Here is a 19,230-nt window from a genome sequence, read left to right on the forward strand (position 1 = left end):
CCTCTGGCTGCTCGGAAGCCTAGTTGCAGAGTCTTATTATCAATCTGCAAAGTCGCATTGAAGTTCTTAAAACTTTTTCATAGGCAAACTCATTTCACCCCAGCTTGATGGAAAAGATGTGCAATTGAGAAGTCGAATGTATAAATTAAATAATGAATGTTGCTGGGTTAGAAAGAAAAAGGAGAGAGAGCAGAGGTTCTTGTTGTAGATTTTGCAGATGCTCGCCTTGAAGTTATGTTGCAGATGCTCTCAACTGAAGACCTACAATACAGAGGACAGATGCTACACTTCTTGGCCACAGAGGTAGCTGGAGGAAGCACAGAGACCTTTCAAGAGCCAAAAAAAAATTACGAGCTTTGTGTATGCCTTCAAACATCATTCTTTCTCAAGGCAATGCAACATAAATTGCCTATCTTTCAAAAAAAAAATCTTTGGTTTTGATTAGGCTTGAGAAGCCACATTAAATGAAAAACTTGAATTGAGTTTTAACTCTAGACCATAAATATGTGTTTTCCAGAATAAATACTTAGTTATTCACCTATTTTAATAATTATGTATAATATTTTAGTAATTTTATTTTTTTAATATTTAAATATTGTACTTTTTTATTATTTTAAAAAATAAAGTTAAAAAGAATAAAATATGAGTTTATTCAACTTTATATTTCATATATAAAGATAATTTTATAAATTTGTATTACATTTTCAATAAAATATTTTCAAATAAAACATATAATGTAATCCTTTCAACATCATAATTCTTGCGATCATCATTTTCACCTGTTACATCAAATGCTATAAAATTAATTCTCAATAATCATATTTACAGTAATTACATGTCTAGTAATTATGTTTCCAACAAAAACATTTTCAATACAATATCAAACGCCACCTAAATGCTATATCGGATAACATCTAAAATGAATTGTAAGAGAAATTAATTAAACAAAAATTCAGATTATCCTATTTTTCTTATTATAGATTGAATAAAAATTCAGATGCCAATTGAATTTTTTTTAGTATTTTTATTGTACCGAAGCCAAATGAGAAATTATCCCACTTTCTATTTTTATAAATAAACATATAAAAAATGGCAAGCAAGCAAGAAGGGCTTAAATTACCTGAAAATTTAAGAGGTGGACACACAACGCAAAAGATTTATGAAAGGCTTCAAACTCGTACGCACGTGACTTGCGAATCGTTTTGAGTTCTGAGTCGTGACTCGCACGAGAAACTCAGCGGAAAACAGAATTGTGCTTTCTCCTTTTGTGTTGCAAACGAAAAATCCTAACGAAAATTAACAGAGAAAAAGAAGGCAAAGAGTGAGAGCTAAGCAGAGGAGTATGTAGGAACTAACAAGACAAGCATTGTAGTTAGAACATTCTATTCGGGGTTAGTGATTTCCGTCAAATTCTGTTCCAAAATTCCACCTCTTTGGTTGGTCGGGATTCAAATTCCACGAAGACCCATTAATTTCAATCAAAATCCCTTGCTTGGATTTCGAAAACGGAGCTTGAATTGTAACCATTTCAGATTCTGATTGATCTTACGGATTTTTTTTTTGTTAAAGATCGGTGTGTTGAACCATGGCTTTGATTGATGTGACCAAATCTTGCCTCGATTCCATTAGCCAAGTAAGTTCATTCTTTAATGGTCTTAATCGTCCTCTTATTACTGAATTGAGCATCTCCAATGATATCGATTGTGTATTGTCAATTCTATTTTGTTTTTTTTATGAACAGAATTGTTACTTTTTTAACTACCAGTAGCTTGGTTGAAACTTTACAATGGGTATAACTTTCAGACTTAATTATCTACGTTAACCCAAATTGATGGTTCTCTGTCATGGTTTTTGAATGCAATGTTCACGACTTGGCAACAGAGCGGGAAGTTCTTTTGCTGCTGGATTTTTGTTGGCATTTACCTACCTCATCGATAAAATCCATTTGCATACTTTGCTATGCAAATCTTTGATTTTTAATATCAACGAATGATCTGACAATGAATCTTCTCCTCCCCCTATTTTTCTTATGGTGTTAATATCAAATCCTTTTTTAGGTGTAATATTAAAGATGAATATATCTGGTATAACTGGACAATTGATTGTCTTAATGTGTTCTCAATTAAGTTCTGTTGTGATCATTCTGTTTTTTCTTGTTTAGATATCACAACATATTGAAGGTGCAATTATTTACTTAGATGCTGGATGCACGGAGAGTTTCCAGCTTATGGGAGCATTTCCTTTCTTGCTGGATCTTGGAGTACGTTCTGTTTGCAGCTTGGAGAATATGTGTTCCCTTGATGCGGTAAGCTAGCTGTGACATATGAAGCCCAAACTTTTCTAAGCGCTTCTTGCACAATCTTGTATCTGCTTTGCAAATAAGTTTAGTGGTTTCCTCCCCTATGCCATTACAGAAGAAGGCAGAAAATCTCCTGCATTTCATTAACAAGTAAAGAATGTTATGATTTTCAATCGGTCAAATATGGTAAAGCAAAGGTTGTTTTAGAGAATCATATATTTCAGGATGTTAAAATGTGGACAAGAAATTTGTGCCATGTAAAAGATCTCTAAACATAAATGTACCAGATCATTAGCTTTTGATAAATCGCTAATGTTTCTCTAGATAATATTTCCAGTCATTAATTAATACATTTTTATAGATATATTTATGCAAACCCTGATTTTTCTATTGTTTGAGCTGGGCCATGTTGCTCTAAACCTAGGATAAGAGTTAGAAGGTGGCTGAACGGAACAACATACAGCAGCTAGATTCCTATTCATGATCCACCAAATTGTCAACTCCTGTTTGTTTTGCTAGCAAATGCTTATAAGACTTCCCTTGTATTATATTCATGTTTATTCTCATTTGCTACATGACTTGTTCTTCTAGGCAGTTGACTGGAATGCAAGTTTTGACCCTGCGAGGAAAATTGTAATTATGGCATCTCGTTTGTTAAGCGATGCTCACCGTTATGTTTTACGCTGTCTGAGCACGCATCGAGGGGTTCATTGTTGTTCAATATTTACATCTATCTCAGAGGTAGTTCATTCCTTTTGTGCATTACTTTTCAACTACTAGGTGTTATCTAATTGATGCTTGTAGTCTCTTCTGTTTTCATCTTCTGCAAACATGCGATTGATGGAATACTGTGCCATGCTTTTTATGTATTTTAGATTCTTCAGTTTGCCTTTACTTCAGACACAATGGTTTTCTCTTCATCTCTTCTGTTCATTGCTGTAGAATCTTACTGAACATCCCTATTGTAGGTAGCTCATTCAGTATATCCTGACTCACCTCTTGGACCTGATGCATACCATGAGTATGAAACCTTGCTTCTCCAAGATTATGAGGAGCTTGTTAAGAAATGTGAGACCAAGTCTGGACAGCCAGTTGATAGTAATACACAGGAGAATTTGACCTTTGAAGACGAAGGATGGTCTCAATTCACCTCCACTGAAGAAGAGTTTCCTTCCCATGAGGCTAGTCCCACTGGAAAAAATATATATAAGGATAATCCAAGAGGGAAAAGAGTAGATTTGGGGCGGAGATTGATTGTTTCTGTCCATCACTTCCCCATGATATTATGTCCCTTTTCACCTAGAGTATTTGTCTTACCTTCTGAGGGATCAGTTGCCGAAGCATGCTTATCAGCTGAACACGAGGATTCTCTTAGTGCTGGGTTGCCTTCCTTGAGTACCGGATTGCCTTCTGATGGTGATGAGGTTCCTCCAGCTGCAACCCTTACTGCACATTTTCTGTATCATTTGGCTGCCAAGGTAAGTTCTCTGTAAGCTTAAACCCTTTTCTGTTATATGCTGTATCTTTTTTTCCTCATCTTTTTGACCTGCATCTGGTTTTCTTAAGATGCTTTTGTATTTTCTAAATCATATTTTAGTGTTGAAAATGCTCAAAGTACGGATATCTGTGAAAGCTGTATGGTGAAACCCATGTGTTCATATTATTTTTATTTCCTAGGGCAAATTGATAATTATTTGGTGTGAAACAGATGAAACATTTAAGAACTACTAATTTCTCAGCATTGATTCTGTTGCTCATGTGTGCTCTTGACAATACTGCTTTGTACTGTTTAACACCAAAGGTTAATATTGATTGATTCGAAACAAGAAAGAAAGTAGAGAAAGCTTTTTTACCATACGTATAGTTTCTTCTTCTTCTTTTATCTCCTGCAATTTGTTATGTTACACTGCTGCTTGCCATGCCTCTTTATAGGACCATGACCATGATGTCTTTTGAAAAACATGTAGATGGACTTGAAAATGGAAATATTTTCCCTTGGTGATTTGTCAAAAACTGTTGGGAAGATTTTGACAGACATGTCAAGTCTTTACGATGTAGGACGCCGAAAACGTACGGTAGGATTATTACTTATTGATCGCACCCTCGATCTTCTTACTCCATGCTGTCATGGGGATTCACTTGTAGATCGTATGTTTTCATCTTTGCCTCGTAAGGAAAGAACATCGTCCTCTGCAAGTATCAAAGGCTCACAAGCCCAACTTAAACTTGGTCCTTCTAGCCTAGAACGTGCCCCCCTTGAGGTACAGATACCAATTGGGAAAATTATAACCGAAGAAGATTCTAATATAGATGATTCTCGGCTTTCAGATTGCATTGAAGCTTTTCTGTGTGGGTGGGATTCCTATAACTCTGCTTCTCAAATGGTAGATTTGATTAATTTCAGCGAGAAAACTAGTAATGAAAAGTTGTGTCCTGCTGAGCTACTAAAGGGATCCTTGGTCTCCACTGAAAACTTCCGTGGAACACCATATCTGGAAGCCATACTGGATAGGACAACAAAAGATGGGGCTATCCTGGTGAAGAAGTGGCTTCAGGAAACTCTACGTCAGGAAAATATCACTATTAACGTGAGAACTCGCCCTGGTTTTGCTTCAAAATCAGAGTTACAACCCATGATTAAAGCATTGGCTAAAAGCCAGTCATCTTTAATAAGGAACAGAGGAATTATTCAGTTAGCAACAGCTGCATTATATGCCCTTGACGAATCATGTAGTGCCAGATGGGATGCATTTATCAGTGCAGAGAAAATATTGAGTGTTAATGCTGGCGATACAAGCCAGAGTCTTGTTGCTCAAATAGGTGATCTTATCAATAAAAGTGCTTTTGCTGGATCAGATGGCAAGAAGAGTGGAAAAATGGAACTCTCACAAGGGCTACTTTCTTTTCAAGATGCTTTACTCCTCACAATTACTGGTTATATATTGGCTGGCGAAAATTTCCCAACTTCTGGATCTGGAGGCCCTTTTTCTTGGCAAGAGGAGCATTTTCTTAAAGAGGCTATTGTTGATGCAATTCTTGAAAACCCATCTGTGGCTAGATTGAAGTTTCTTCATGGTATAACACAAGAACTTGAGGCCAATTTAAATAAAACTAAAGCAGATAAAACCAAAGAGACATCAACTGATCAATTAGACATTGATGATTTTGATGATGATCAGTGGGGTAAATGGGGAGATGAAGATGAAGATAATGATAGTAAAGAGCAAGCATATGATGACATGCAGCTTAAGTTGGAGTTGCGCGATAGAGTGGACAACCTTTTCAAGCATCTTCACAAGTTATCTAGTTTAAAGAGCAAAAATGTGCCTTTGAGAGAAGGGCCATTGGCTTTTGAAAGCAATTTGAGTAGCAATCCTTACACAAATAAAGGATTGCTTTATAAGCTTCTAACAAAGATTTTGGGCAAGTATGATGTTCCAGGGTTGGAGTACCATTCCTCTACAGTAGGGCGGCTGTTTAAAAGTGGGTTTGGAAGATTTGGCCTTGGACAGGTGACTTTAATTTCCACAAATCTTTCAACTTTCCCATGTTGTAATTTTATAGTAGTTCTGACGTCTTTGACATTGCTTTCGAAAATACTACAGGCAAAACCAAGTCTTGCTGACCAAAATGCCATTCTGGTATTTGTTGTCGGAGGCATCAATGGTGTTGAGGTCTGAATTTCTTTGATATTTTAGCTTTGCCTTTTCTTTTGCCTTCTTCTTCCTTAAGAATTCTTTCCATAGCTTAAACTTTTAAAGGCTTCTGAATGTGGTTTTCTGGGTAAAAATCAGTATTCCCATGTTTGTACATCTTGCCTGGCAGGAACAGGATGATTCTCTGCATTTTTTCATTTTTTTTTTCTCCCGACTCAGATAAAATTGACACCTTCTTATGTTGTGTATTGGTGCAAGGCACGGGAAGCACAAGAGGCATTATCAGAAAGTGGAAGACCTGATATTGAATTAATTCTTGGTGGAACTACACTTCTAACTCCTGATGACATGCTTGATTTGCTATTGGGGCAGTCTAGCTACATTTGACTTGTCGCTGACATTCTATTCCCTTCCCAACCGCAAAGAAAGAAGACATGGTTAAATCTTAAAAACTAGAGTTGAATGATGTTAGATAATGTATCATGTTGCACAGTTGATTCTGATTTTTTGATTCACCCATAATCAATGATAATACTGACCCTCCACATATTTGGAAAAATAGAATGACTTTCAAGTGCTGCACATATATGTTCATGTTGACAGACAGCACCATTTTAATTATTTTAATGCAATTATTTAATGGTAAGGGCATTAAAATGAAACAGTTGAAAGGTTCGGTTAGGGATTAAAATGAAGGTTTGTTAAAAGGTGGAGGACTTACTGTGCATTTTAATCTAAAATTGGCAATTCTATTCTCATTTTTTTTTAAAAAAAAATGGGCATTTCCAGTGTATGCATTTTCAGTTATCTTGATAGAATTATCTAATGAAAAGATTTTATCAGAACAATTTAATGGAATTAGAGATCCAAATGCAATAATTAAAAAGTTAGGGGCTGAGAGTTTTATTTTAAGAAAATTAGTGACATTTGGTGCATTCTACTCGATTTGGAAAATTATAAAGAAAAGAAAAAGGTCTTACAATTATTATTATAGTTCCATGAAAGTTTCATTTGGCTTAGCCAATCACATTTTCATACAATTTAAAATAATATTACTTGTTCGAATACTTTTTCTTTCACATCATATTAGATAAATTTAAATGTGAGATTTATAGTCAATCTATTTATATATAGATTTTAAAATTAAATAAATAAATAATTATCACATTAAGTAAGACAAAAAATTGTAATAAAAAGTTGAGATGAATAATATTTGTCTATATATTATCATGTTTAAAAAATTACCAAATTTCCTAAAAAAAGTTGCACTACAAATTTTTTGGATTTGATAATAAATAATTTCCATTGAGTTATGTATTCACAAGTTACTGCAGGCAAGGAAAGAGAAAAAAGAAAAAATATTTTCTATCAACTCAAAGGGCTAATTGGAAATTGTAAGCGGCTATTGCCATTGGCCTAAACCCCCAAAGCCCTCCTGCCCTTTTCTGGTTCCTCTCGCACTCTCACTTGCAGTTGAATACACAAAAATGGCAGGCGTGAAGCTCCTCCTGTCCCAAGCTCGCCGCCTCTCCCTTGCCCAATACTCCTCTTCTCCATTCCGCCCTCTGCAAAGATCCCTCTCTTCCTCTTCTTCCTCAAATCCTCCCCATCCCCATGCAGACTCAGAATCCTCTTTCAACAAACACTCCCAAGCAGTCCCCATTCAGCCTGTCTCCTACGCCCCCAAACCCAAAGACCCCACGCCCCCTCACCCACAGCAACACGAACAACAACAAACACAACCAGACCAAACCCCTCAACGGCAACCCCCACCCCCAAGGCCAACCCCTGAAGGGCCTCGACCCATCTGGAGCCGGGACGATCTCCGCTATGTCAAAGATGTACCAAACATTTCACCCGTGTCGTATCCTGCACGCGTGGCGCCACTCCCCGAGGATCGCCTCGGGGTGTCTGAAGAAGATGGGGAGGTGAAGAAAGAAGAGAGCGAGGAGGCGGAGCGAGAGAGTAGAAGAATGGAGGCGGAGAGTCGAATGAGGAGGAGACCTATCAGGATTGCGGCTGAGGAGGAGAAAGTTGTGATTCCCTTTCCTATGTTGATTAAGCCTGAGAAGAAGAACGAGAAGCGGCCCGTTCTTGAATTGATGGACGCCATTAGGGAAGTCAAGGTCAGTGTAAATACTTCTTCTTTTTTGAAACAATTTAACTTTTTCTGCATAGGAATTTGACAATTACTTGATTTCGAGATTCAATGAATTTTGCTACTTTACTAGTCTGCAAGCTCTTCTTTCAATTTCTTGTAACAAATACTCTTGTCTTTTTATTTTTGGAAGATTTAGAACTGCTGTGCACTCACTGTCCTTGTATAATTATTTGATTTTAAATTTGCTTCACTGCTGAGTTATATCTTGTTTTATATGCTGGCATTGCTAATTACTGCATACTATTTCTAGTAAATTGTTCAGGCTAATGCCAAGGCGAAGTTTGACGAGACTATTGAAGCACATGTACGGTTGGGTATTGACCAAAAGCGATCTGAGTTGGTATGCACCAATTCTTCTGCTTTTTTTCTTTTTTCTAAAAGTTTAATCTTGTAAATCTGTCTTAATTAAGATGAATCTTGTGGAAATGCTTTTGAAATGTTTTGTTATGGTTTTGCTTATATGAATGATTCATGTTTTACAGTTTATATTTCTGTGAAATGTGCTTTTAAAAAAAAATCTGCCAAATGAGAGACACCCACTTATTCTCGATCAAGTATTTCTTGGTTCTTGGTACTTATTTTCTGTTAAGGGGTTTATATGAGCTCTAAGAGATCTCGTAGTCAGTGGTATACACATCTTAGCAATTTAGGTCTATTTAGAGGGCAACAGACCGATCTCTTTCTCATTATTTCTTCCCTATTTGTTTTTTATTATTTTCTTAAACCATAAATATAGTTGATAATGTCCATTTCATCATCCCAGAAATGTATATTATAGTTTCTTTAGATTAAGAAAAGTGGGTAGAAGAGAATTGGAGTTCAGTGAAATGAAATATTTTCCTTTGGGGGATGGCTTTTTGAGGACAGAAGTAAAGATGACAATTCTGAGTGACAGAGAAGAGAATGAACCAATTTCTTGCTTGCACTAAAGACTAGAGACAGAAATGAGGAGAACAGATATTATGAGTGACAATCTGCTATCAATGCATTTTTAACCCTTTGAAAATAGAGAGATTAGTAGAGAATCAGCAATAGCAATTTTTGTTTTGTCATTAACTTTACTAATATGCCCTCCAAAATCATGTACGAAAGGTTTATAGAGAACAGGCATATGTAATTTTACTCTTTTTTCTCTCCTCGCCACTTTTTCGAAACCCAAATTAGTGAAATTTCCGTTCAAATTACTTATCATCTTCTCTCTTACTAGTTTTTCAATCTTAAATACCTATACATGATGTCAACGTTTTAAAAAGTAAAGCTCAAACTTGTCTGAAGATGATGCCAGCTAGCTTAATTGATAAGTTACTTTGATGATTGAACCAAACGCTTGGGATCAAATCCCTGGTTCTCCAAAGATTGATAGCGGGCCAGGGTGGGGTGTGGGAAGGGAGTTATGGGAGGGGGAAGTTGCAGCTTGCCCTGCTCTGTGGCTGATGTTTATTACCACATTCTTTTAAAACAATTGCAATTTTGGTTTCTATATGTCTTTATAAGAGGTTTTTGTGTTTACACTTATTGCTTTTTCAATTGAAATGCAGATTGTCCGCGGTACAATGGCACTGCCTCATGGTTCTAAGAAGGTAATTTAGACTTTGGCCAGACCATTGGAATAAGTTATGGTAGCCTGTTTTCTAGTCTGTTGACATCATTATTATTTGAATTTTCAGGAAGTTAGGGTGGCTTTCTTTGCTGAAGGAGCAGATGCCGATGAAGCTAGGGCTGCTGGAGCTGATATTGTTGGTGGTACTGAACTTATCGAAGAAATTGCAAGTACTAGACCCCGTCTCATTAAAACTTTTTGCCCTAGATCTACTTAATTCCAGTGCTGCCTTGTCTAAATTAATTAATGTTACTTCACGCCTGTCAGAGTTTAATGTCCCTCTAGGTTTAGCCTCAAATTTGCTTTCTCATTTCCTTTCTTTTCTTTAACTTGTACAGAAGCAAGATGAGTCTTACTTCTCTGGACCTATCTTTTAACTAATCTATGATTGGCTCTGAACCTGAGCTTGTATCCATGCAGGCACTGGCAAGATTGATTTTGACCGATGTTACTCAACCCATAAATTCATGACCCGTCTTTATAAGGTTCTTGATTTCAGATGGTCTTGTAAATAGTGTCACTAGTTATATATTGCCATTTGGTTGAAGGCTATGTATTTTTACATCTTGCAGATATCAAAGATTCTGAATCAGCATGGTCTGATGCCAAACCCTAAAGTAAGTTTATCATCTAATATTTATTTTTACAATGCATAGACCAATATTTGACTTGTAGTGCCTCATAACTAAATTCTTGTATAGCAAGGTACTGTAACCAAAGATGTTACGAAGGCAATAAAAGAAGCAAAACAGGGTCAACTAAAATTCAGAATGGACAAAACATCAATTGTGCATGTGGGGGTTGGAAAGGTGACATATCTTACTTAAAAACATAATCTCTCAGTTTAAGGATATGTGTGCTGAAAGCTAGGTCATGGAACTTTGTACTTGTTGTATAGGTGAGCTTGTCAGAGGAGTTTTTGCGTGACAATGTTGGTGCATTTATGAATGCTCTTTTGCAAGCAAAGCCAGCAGGCCTAAAGAAGAGTAAGAGAGCCACACATTATATTATTATATGTTTGCTGATTTTTTCACTCATAGGCTTGTCACTGTATTTTGCCTGGAAATATGTTCCTTTTATAGTGTAACATTATTGTGCAGTCGCCATTTTCAGACAGATTCTCTGGTTATAAATAATTTTTCCCTAATTCTTTGCAGCTTCCAAGTATGCTGGGTATGTGAACTCCTTCCATATTTGCAGCACGGTAAGTCCATCATCTTTTAATGTTACTTTGGAGCAGCTGTTAATTGATTGCTTTTTGAATCGGGTCAATTTTTATAAAGTAGGAAAACTACTAATATTCCACCTGTTACGCGTGTGAATCTTGTCAAGTTTGCCCAAAATTCAGAAATATTTGTACTCTAGGAAACATAGCTAACATAATAGTTGTTTGCAATTTTTCAAGTGCATGTTTGAATGTTTTGGTCCAACCTTTTTCTAATGTTGACTATAAAGGCTCTATGTTGAAAAGGAAAACATAGAATTTTAACACATAGGTTTTAGCTGATGTATACTGTTACTATGGCATACTGCATATAATTAGACTGTATAAAGTTGCAAGCGCAAAATGTTTATAATACCAAAATTCTTTGTCCATTGAGTGGATGAGAACTTTAAGATCAGGCCACTCATGCGTAAGTTTTCTTTCTCTGCTTTCCAAAGTGATCTAACAAGCAAATAGTTGCACTTAATGTCAGAATCCAGGCAGTTGACTCTTGATGTTGCTTATGTCGGTGGTAATGGCCTATATTCTCTTAAATTTGTCTAGATGCTAATTTGTTAATTAAATTGGCAAATATTAAATGCAGCTTGAGCTTGGTATTGGGGTAAACACCGGAGAGATGACTAATAAAACGTGATGCTGATTCCTTTTTTAATTGTTATTTTATCCTTGTTGGCCTTTTTGTTTGCTTGGAGCCTCAACGTGTTAAGCATTGCCACAAGGGGTGGTTTTTCTTGTGTTTCTATGGATGTGACTATATGTATACTGGAAGGCAATAGTATCCCATCATGTAAAGCAGTCTTTAGAGAGAATCTTTCACTTTTGATGATGTGAATGAGATGCACATACCATCATCTGAATTCTAAACCATGCATTATAATATACTAATGCTATATGGATCTGCCCCTTTATTTCCCAACTTTATCTTCGCCTTTTAACTATTCCATTTCAAATTTCAATTGTACAGATGGGTCCAGGTTTTCGTGTTTCCATACAGTCGTTGTCCAGAGCAGCAGATCACTATAACAAAGCGTATCTTAATGCCTAAGCGAGTCATTTGTCCAAAGTAGCAGATCACTACAGGGAAGTGTATTTTAATGCCCCTTTGCAATTAAAGTCATTCATCGAAAAGCTTTCACGCCTCCTCAAGGTTAAAAAGGGTGTGCATCTAACACCAAGATGTTGGTATAGGATGATGAATGGTCAGAATCTGGCTAGAATGTTTTTTTCTTATTTAAATATGCTGCTAGTAAAATCAGCTTTAGATCTTCCCCTAACGGTGTATCCCAAGTTCAGTGCTTTTTTTTTTATTATTATTATTTTCTTTTCTTGAACATGCATTCAGCGGGCGGAAAACGATAACGCTCAGTATTTCATCATGCTGATTTTTGATTGAGTCAAGCTTCATGATAAAGGTTGTTAACCGGAACATGCTGATTTTTGATGAGTCAAGCTTTATTATAATGAAGACTCCGAACCGGGAATCTCTACCTTTGCAAATTATTCATTCAAGTTCCAGTGATGTGAATGAGTTTTCGTGATTATATAATGCATCTATCTATTTCATTCGGCTGGCTCTCTTCTGAAGGCGGAATTCTTGCGTCCCTTTCATTTTCTTCCCTTCTTCCTCGTCGCCCTCCCCCGTCTTTAGAAGCAACCCCCCTTTTCGCCCTCGGCCATTCGCTCCTCTCTCCTCCCCCCCGGGCTTCTACCCGCACCCCCCTCTCCTGCTCGCCGCCCACCTTTCCTTCCTTCCCAGCAATCTCCAAAAAAAAAATAATAATAATAGGAAAACACTCATTGGGTCCCACTCACCACGTGTCAACACTTTAGGAATTCCCAGTACACTTTGATGTAATGATAGATGAGAGAGATGTGTCAAAGTATCTTTTATGTAATAAATAAAGAGTTTTTCAAGTACAAAAAGGTGGGTGAAGATGCTTCGGCCGTCGCAGAAAAAGATCAGCTTCAGGTCCAAAAACGCCTGGACAAGATTTGGTAGAACGAAGCGTCAATTTTCGGTGGGGAGAAGACGAGGGCATTGAATTGGTAAATTACTGAAACGCCCTTCCACTTCAGTCATGTCAGAGCTATTTCTCTCTCCGTCGAAAAAGAGGGAGTGCGGATACGACCGTGTGAAGGTGTGATGGCCCTTTTTAAACATCGGGGAATGGAGCGTTTTTGTCTCTCTTGCATTTGATCATTGTTATTAATTATTTCTTCCTTACATTTTCTATTTAACATCCTCTATCTTTCATGTTTTCTTGTTTCTGTCCCCAAATGTTTCCTTTTTATTCTACTTCTTCCCCAACAATTATTAGTTAGAAAATGAATCATGTTTTGTACGAGAGAACACCTATTTGGATTGGACAATCTAATGATTCGGTTTGAAGAGGATAAATTGGAATAACAGAAAATTATCTTTCAATCAATAAATAGATAATTTTAAAAATAATTATATTTAGGGTTTTATTATTTAAAAATAAATAGGTATAATATTTTAAAAAGATGTTGAATTATTTAAAAAAATTTAAGTAATTTTTTATTTTTTCTTATATTTGACCAAGAATTTATAGTTTTATTTTAAATTAAATAAATTATAACATGACATATTGACATGTCATAATTGACATGATCATGTAATATTTTATCTTCTTATAAATATAAAATGACAATTGATATCTTAATTAAAATTAATTAATTTATTATTAATCATAAAAAATTTATTTAATTAATAATAAAAATTAATTAAATTTATTTAAAAAATAAAAATTTATTTAATTTTTTAAAAATAAAAATTTATTTAATTTTTAAAAAATAATTCAACAACATTTTCAAATATTATACTTGATAAATATTGCTATGCAATTAGCTGTCAATAAATAGTTATTGAGGTAGAATAAGTAAACACTATTAAGTTGGGGCACCCGAATGCAAAAAACAATAAAAGAAAAGTACTAAAACAAACACGCTGCCACTTCAACCACTCTCCCCGCCAGAGAGGAAGAAAACAGTAAAACCCACTGACACAGCGAGAGAGAGAATCTCAAACTTCAAAGCGCCAATGACTTAAGTCAGTAGAAGTCTTCATTTTTCTTCAGAGCTCGGCCATAGCGAGCTAGGGTTTGGGCATTTCACTTTTTAAAGAAGGTAAGAAAGGAAAAAAAAAAATGGAGAGAGAGGAAGATTATAGGAGGAAAGAGCGCATTGCATTGGTTGCCATTGTAGTGCTTGCTTCCGTGGCTGTTGCTTCGCTTTTTGTGGCTTTTAGTTACTATTGTTATATTCGAAACAAGGTGCTCTCTAAGCGCTCCAAAACCCAAAATAGTAGTAAGCCTCTTTTCACTTTCTCTCTGCTTGCATTGCTCACTAACACAATGTCTAGATGAACTTCACAATTTTCTTTCTTTTTCTTTTTAACTCTTTTGTATTTTCAAGTTGGGTCTGTGAACAATGTAGAAAATGTCCAGACAGCAAGATAATTGGGAAAAATGTATTCTTTTTTTGTTTTCAAAAAAATATTTTACTTCATATTCATTGCATTCAAAATGAGTTCTTTGTTTTCCTTTTTTTTTCTTCAAAAAGTGTGGAGAAATGACCACAGGGAAATATGGATAGGCGATTTATGTTGTTCAGTTTCTGATATAATTGGCTAAACATTATGCTACTTGAAATTTCCCTTTATTTTTTCTTTTTCTGTGGCATTTTAATTATCTTGCACTATTTTTATTTTGTTTTATTTTGTCCCCACTATTAAGTGCCCCCATAAGAAGGATGGGATGTTTCTTATACCTTTTTAAATTAATTACTGTCTTTTGGGACTTGGAAATTATGATGGTTCGAAGTCAGGGACAAAGTTAAAGTAATTAACAAATAGTGAAATTGGTGCTTGAACTAAGCTGTATGATTCAGTTCCTAATATTCCCTTTTGTGTAAACTGATGGATGGGTGATGTTTGTGTCTGAAGTGGTTGATTGTAAGGATAAAGCTAGCTCTACCGATCTTGAAGTTGCTATGGACAAAGGGCTTCACATCTTTACTTTTAAGCAGTTACATTCAGCAACTGGTGGTTTCAGCAAGTCTAACGTGGTTGGCCATGGTGGATTCGGGTCGGTATATAGGGGAGTGCTTAGTAATGGCAAGAAAGTTGCCATTAAGTTGATGGATCAGGCAGGAAAGCAGGGAGAAGAGGAATTTAAAATGGAGGTCCACTAGAATATCATTCTAATATCTCTTTTCCGTTGTTTTATTATCAGTAATTGACATGTGCCAAGCTAACCAATCAACAGTACATGATTCACTTTACTTCATTCCATACATTTCCACTGAAAGAAAAAAAAACGTTTAAAAGAGTTATGAAAAATATGATCTCTTTTGCATTGTTTCTCTTTCTACTTCTCCTTAACTAAATAGGCAGGAACATTTATATTGATTGATTGACCATATCGAATTGTAGGTGGAACTGCTGAGTCGGCTGCGTTCTCCATATTTGCTGGCTTTGATTGGGTATTGCTCAGATAGTAGTCGTAAATTGCTTGTTTATGAGTTTATGGCGAATGGTGGTCTGCAGGAACATTTATATCCCATTAGTGGTAAGTTTATAACCTTTAAGTTATTAAATTTCTTTGAGTATGAGCAGTTAATTGAACTTTTTTAAGCTATTTGGATCTAAGATTTATCATCAAGAATGTTAAAACAGGGTGGCATTATTTGCACTGCATTTCTGCAGTTTTTGCTTTCCATTTTCTTTAAATGGATAAAATGTTCATGCACTTTTTGGGAGTCCCAAAAGCTAAAAGCGGAGTGCAAATGGGGTTACCTCGAAAGAAAGTAGAATTATCGTAAAACATTATCTCTTAGTGTAGAAGGATTGATGTCTATAAATTAAATTTGTATTTCATTAGTCCTGTTTATAGCAATCTACAATGATGATCTTGAATTTTCAGAAATGCTTTAGAGTTTATCTAGTTGTTCTTCCCTTGAATGGCGTGTTTTGATCCAATCATCAGATACCTAATCTCAGTTTCACCAATCAAGATTGTGTGCAAGCTTGAGTTTGGCTCTATTTGTGACTAAATTAAAGCTGATTAACATGATGTTGTCCAAGCTCTGATCATCTTTTCTGAAACAAGATCAGGCTTGGCTTAGTTCAGAATGAATCATTGATGCTGGAGAACCAGTACTGTTAACAATTGATTTTACTGGTTGTGTTCCAAATTGCAGGTTCTAACAATGTAACTTTAAAACTGAACTGGGAAACCCGGTTGAGAATAGCTCTGGAAGCTGCTAAGGGATTGGAATACCTTCATGAACATGTTAGCCCTCCAGTGATTCACAGAGATTTTAAGAGCAGTAACATCCTTCTGGACAAAAACTTTCATGCCAAAGTTTCTGATTTTGGATTGGCCAAGCTTGGATCTGACAAAGCTGGTGGACATGTTTCAACTCGAGTATTGGGCACCCAGGGATATGTTGCTCCGGAGTATGAACTAACAAACTCTTACTCCCAAGTGGAGGGGAAACGTTGTTCATTTAATTCGTAACATTTTTTTTTATATAAAATCATAACTGGCTCATCTTGATATTGAGTTTGGTTGGCATGCCATGCAGATATGCTTTAACTGGGCATCTAACTACAAAATCAGATGTGTATAGTTATGGTGTTGTTCTTTTGGAGTTGCTTACAGGCAGAGTACCAGTTGATGCGAAGAGACCTCCTGGGGAAGGTGTTCTTGTATCATGGGTGAGTTTCATTTCTTTCATGTTGAGCTAAATTCCATGCAATTTGGTATGTCTTTCTATGATGTTTAAGTTCATCCTATTTGCTTAAAATTTAACACTGTTCTGTTTTTCCTTGATACTTTTGTCATTGTTTAAGTTCTTTTTACTTTCGTAGTTACCTCTTTACTAGTAAATCCTTGCATATTTTCCTCTCCTCATTCTTCAGTTCTTGTCTGCTGTTTGTGGCGAAGGCTTTGCCTCGGTTAACAGATAGGGAAAAGGTTGTACAGATTATGGATCCAGCACTGGAAGGTCAATACTCAATGAAAGAAGTTATTCAGGTTGCAGCTATTGCCGCAATGTGTGTGCAACCAGAGGCTGACTACAGGCCATTGATGGCAGATGTTGTGCAATCATTGGTTCCACTGGTGAAAACTCACAGGTCAACCGCCAAGGTTGATAGCTGCTCAAGCTTCCATATTGCTAAGTCTCCCACATCCCAGGATCTCAGCAAGGCAAGTTTATGAGAATAATCAAAGGCAAGTGCAATTGTCTTTAGCTGAACTTAGATGCTCAGCCGCGATTGAGCGTTGTAGCAGTGATTAGACAACTGCTTAGAGATGAAACTAAACTGTTGTAATATTGTCACCTCTATCGGTAGAAAGCCCCAACGATGTATTAAAGCTTTGGGTCAAACAATATTCAATCTTATGAACTTGTAATTGAAGAAGTAACGAAACTTTGCTAAGGAAGGTTACTCAATGAATAGCCCAACAATGGTTAAATGATATTATTGCAGTAATAGTAGTTAAAAAATATTGAATTTTAGGATCGGAGCTTTCGACTTGTTAATCAGGTATATATCAAGTCAGGCATCACCCATTTAGTATAAATTGTAGGGTTGCCATTTGATCCCTGTACTCAGTATGTGTTTCTACTTTAATCCATGAAGGAGGCTGGTACATTGACAGATTCTATTTAGGTGATTAATTTTAGAGATGTCAACGGGTACCTTATTTGTGGGTACTTGACTCGGTTATACTGGATCAGGATGAGTTCGGGTGAGTTCGGGTATCACTCTTTGGGTATTTATTATCCGAATCCTGATGTGATTCGAATCCAAGTAAGAAAAAAAAGCACCCAAAGTCTGTATTATCTTGACAAACAATTTTTTTTTAAATATTGATAAATATATTAAAAATATAATTAATCAAATTATTACTGTGATGATATTAATATATATAAATAAAAAATTATTAAATTATTAATTATGTTTAAATAATATGAATATCATATCATATTATAAAAGAATATAATTATTATTATATATTTTTTTAATATAAATATATTTATTTTTTATTTTGTGTTAAGATTAAAAAATTATAACTTATAATATATATACTTAAAGAGAATATTTGAGTTTAGAATAGTTTTGGGATCTAACTATTTTTTTTAATTTCATGTAATTAAAGACAAACTCATATAGTTAATTAAATTAATTCATTAAACTATGATTATTAATTAACTTGGAATGTTTTTAAATATATATACATTATATGTATTGAGTTCATTTATAAGAAATATAATTGTTATATTATATATATATTAATACTTTTAGTATATATATACTGTAAATATAATATATTTATTTTTTATTTTATGTTAACATTATAAAAATTATAATTTATAAAATTATTAATTGTAATATATATATATATATATACACACACACACTTTATGGTATATAACTTGTAATATCTTTTAACACATACACTTCATATTATATATTATGTTCATTTATAAAGAATATAATTATTATTATATAAATTAATTATTAATTAATATATACACCTTTGTTTATATAAATTATAATATAGAAACTTAATTATTTAAAAAGAAGTTGTGAGATTAGAATAGTTTTGAAACTTAACTATTTTTTTTAAATTTCATGTAAATAAGGATAAATTTATATAATTAATTAATAAAATTATTATTAATTAAATTGTAATGTCTTTTAATATCTATACTTTATTTACATTGGGTTCATTTATAAATAATATAATTACTATTTTGTATATACATTATAATACTTTTTATATATATACTTTAAATATAAATATATTTATTTTTTATTTTGTGTTAACATTATAAAAATTATAACTTATAAAAATTATAATTTTGGTTATTTAAGTTTATGTTATTTGTTTGGATCTTTGTGTTTAGTTATTTAAGTTTATGTTGTTATTTGGATATTTATGTATAGTTATTTAAGTTTATATCGTTATATGGATATTTATTTTTAGTTATTTAAGTTTATATTTAAGATCTTTATTTTTGATTATTTAAATTTAAATTTTATTATTTATTATTTTTATTTTTATTAATTTAATTAGTAGTTAATTTTATGAAATACGTAGATAAATATTATTGTATATGTATACAGATTTAGGTAATTGGATACTTATGAAGAAGATTTTAATAATTTTTTAATTTAATTGGGTTTTTAAACGGGTTATAGGGTAGTAAAAATGTAATAAGATTAGGGTTAGGATAGTAATTTTTAAAATTATT

The 19,230-nt window shown here is 34.4% G+C and overlaps 3 protein-coding genes across 5 annotated transcripts; all 3 read left to right on the forward strand.

Annotated features, from left to right (window-relative positions):
• Positions 1-1,129: 1,129 nt before the first annotated feature.
• LOC18612069 (vesicle docking protein) lies at positions 1,130-6,617 on the forward strand. 3 transcript variants are annotated; one of them, XM_007048653.3, is made up of 8 exons: positions 1,130-1,391; positions 1,570-1,633; positions 2,162-2,305; positions 2,891-3,040; positions 3,268-3,777; positions 4,267-5,811; positions 5,905-5,973; positions 6,214-6,617. In XM_007048653.3, exons 2-8 carry the CDS (start codon positions 1,586-1,588, stop codon positions 6,340-6,342), a joined length of 2,595 nt encoding a protein of 864 aa, XP_007048715.3. In that variant the 5' UTR covers positions 1,130-1,391; positions 1,570-1,585; the 3' UTR covers positions 6,343-6,617. The 3 variants fall into 3 exon arrangements, with proteins under 3 accessions (XP_007048715.3, XP_017969706.2, XP_017969707.1); XM_018114217.2 differs by having other exon boundaries at positions 1,130-1,633; XM_018114218.2 differs by lacking the exons at positions 1,130-1,391; positions 1,570-1,633 and having other exon boundaries at positions 2,166-2,305; positions 2,895-3,040.
• Positions 6,618-7,355: 738 nt separating this feature from the next.
• On the forward strand, positions 7,356-12,445 carry LOC18612070 (Ribosomal protein L1p/L10e family). Its single transcript, XM_007048657.3, has 10 exons — positions 7,356-8,081; positions 8,379-8,456; positions 9,655-9,696; positions 9,784-9,886; positions 10,137-10,201; positions 10,289-10,333; positions 10,418-10,525; positions 10,615-10,702; positions 10,874-10,920; positions 11,906-12,445. The coding sequence occupies exons 1-10, from the start codon at positions 7,443-7,445 to the stop codon at positions 11,984-11,986; spliced, it is 1,296 nt and encodes a 431-aa protein (XP_007048719.3). The 5' UTR covers positions 7,356-7,442; the 3' UTR covers positions 11,987-12,445.
• Positions 12,446-13,890: 1,445 nt separating this feature from the next.
• Positions 13,891-17,421, forward strand: LOC18612071 (Protein kinase superfamily protein). The gene is made up of 6 exons (XM_007048661.3): positions 13,891-14,268; positions 14,906-15,144; positions 15,395-15,530; positions 16,162-16,420; positions 16,549-16,681; positions 16,911-17,421. Exons 1-6 carry the CDS (start codon positions 14,109-14,111, stop codon positions 17,184-17,186), a joined length of 1,203 nt encoding a protein of 400 aa, XP_007048723.3. The 5' UTR covers positions 13,891-14,108; the 3' UTR covers positions 17,187-17,421.
• Positions 17,422-19,230: the final 1,809 nt, after the last annotated feature.

Source organism: Theobroma cacao, chromosome 1 (genome assembly GCF_053813885.1).
Source record: "Theobroma cacao isolate CCN51 chromosome 1, ASM5381388v1, whole genome shotgun sequence".
Taxonomy (NCBI): Eukaryota; Viridiplantae; Streptophyta; class Magnoliopsida; order Malvales; family Malvaceae; genus Theobroma; species Theobroma cacao.

Excerpts from the sequence above, each read along its gene's own strand:
- LOC18612069 (XM_018114217.2), top strand. The coding sequence starts at position 1,586 with ATGGCTTTGATTGATGTGACCAAATCTTGCCTCGATTCCATTAGCCAA. Across the intron at positions 1,634-2,161 it reads GCCTCGATTCCATTAGCCAA|ATATCACAACATATTGAAGG; the intron begins GTAAGTTCATTC and ends TTTCTTGTTTAG. Across the intron at positions 3,041-3,267 it reads TATTTACATCTATCTCAGAG|GTAGCTCATTCAGTATATCC; the intron begins GTAGTTCATTCC and ends TCCCTATTGTAG.
- LOC18612071 (XM_007048661.3), top strand. The coding sequence starts at position 14,109 with ATGGAGAGAGAGGAAGATTATAGGAGGAAAGAGCGCATTGCATTGGTT. Across the intron at positions 15,145-15,394 it reads AAGAGGAATTTAAAATGGAG|GTGGAACTGCTGAGTCGGCT; the intron begins GTCCACTAGAAT and ends ATCGAATTGTAG. Across the intron at positions 15,531-16,161 it reads ACATTTATATCCCATTAGTG|GTTCTAACAATGTAACTTTA; the intron begins GTAAGTTTATAA and ends TCCAAATTGCAG.
- LOC18612070 (XM_007048657.3), top strand. The coding sequence starts at position 7,443 with ATGGCAGGCGTGAAGCTCCTCCTGTCCCAAGCTCGCCGCCTCTCCCTT. Across the intron at positions 10,334-10,417 it reads GTCTGATGCCAAACCCTAAA|CAAGGTACTGTAACCAAAGA; the intron begins GTAAGTTTATCA and ends ATTCTTGTATAG. Across the intron at positions 10,921-11,905 it reads CCTTCCATATTTGCAGCACG|ATGGGTCCAGGTTTTCGTGT; the intron begins GTAAGTCCATCA and ends TCAATTGTACAG.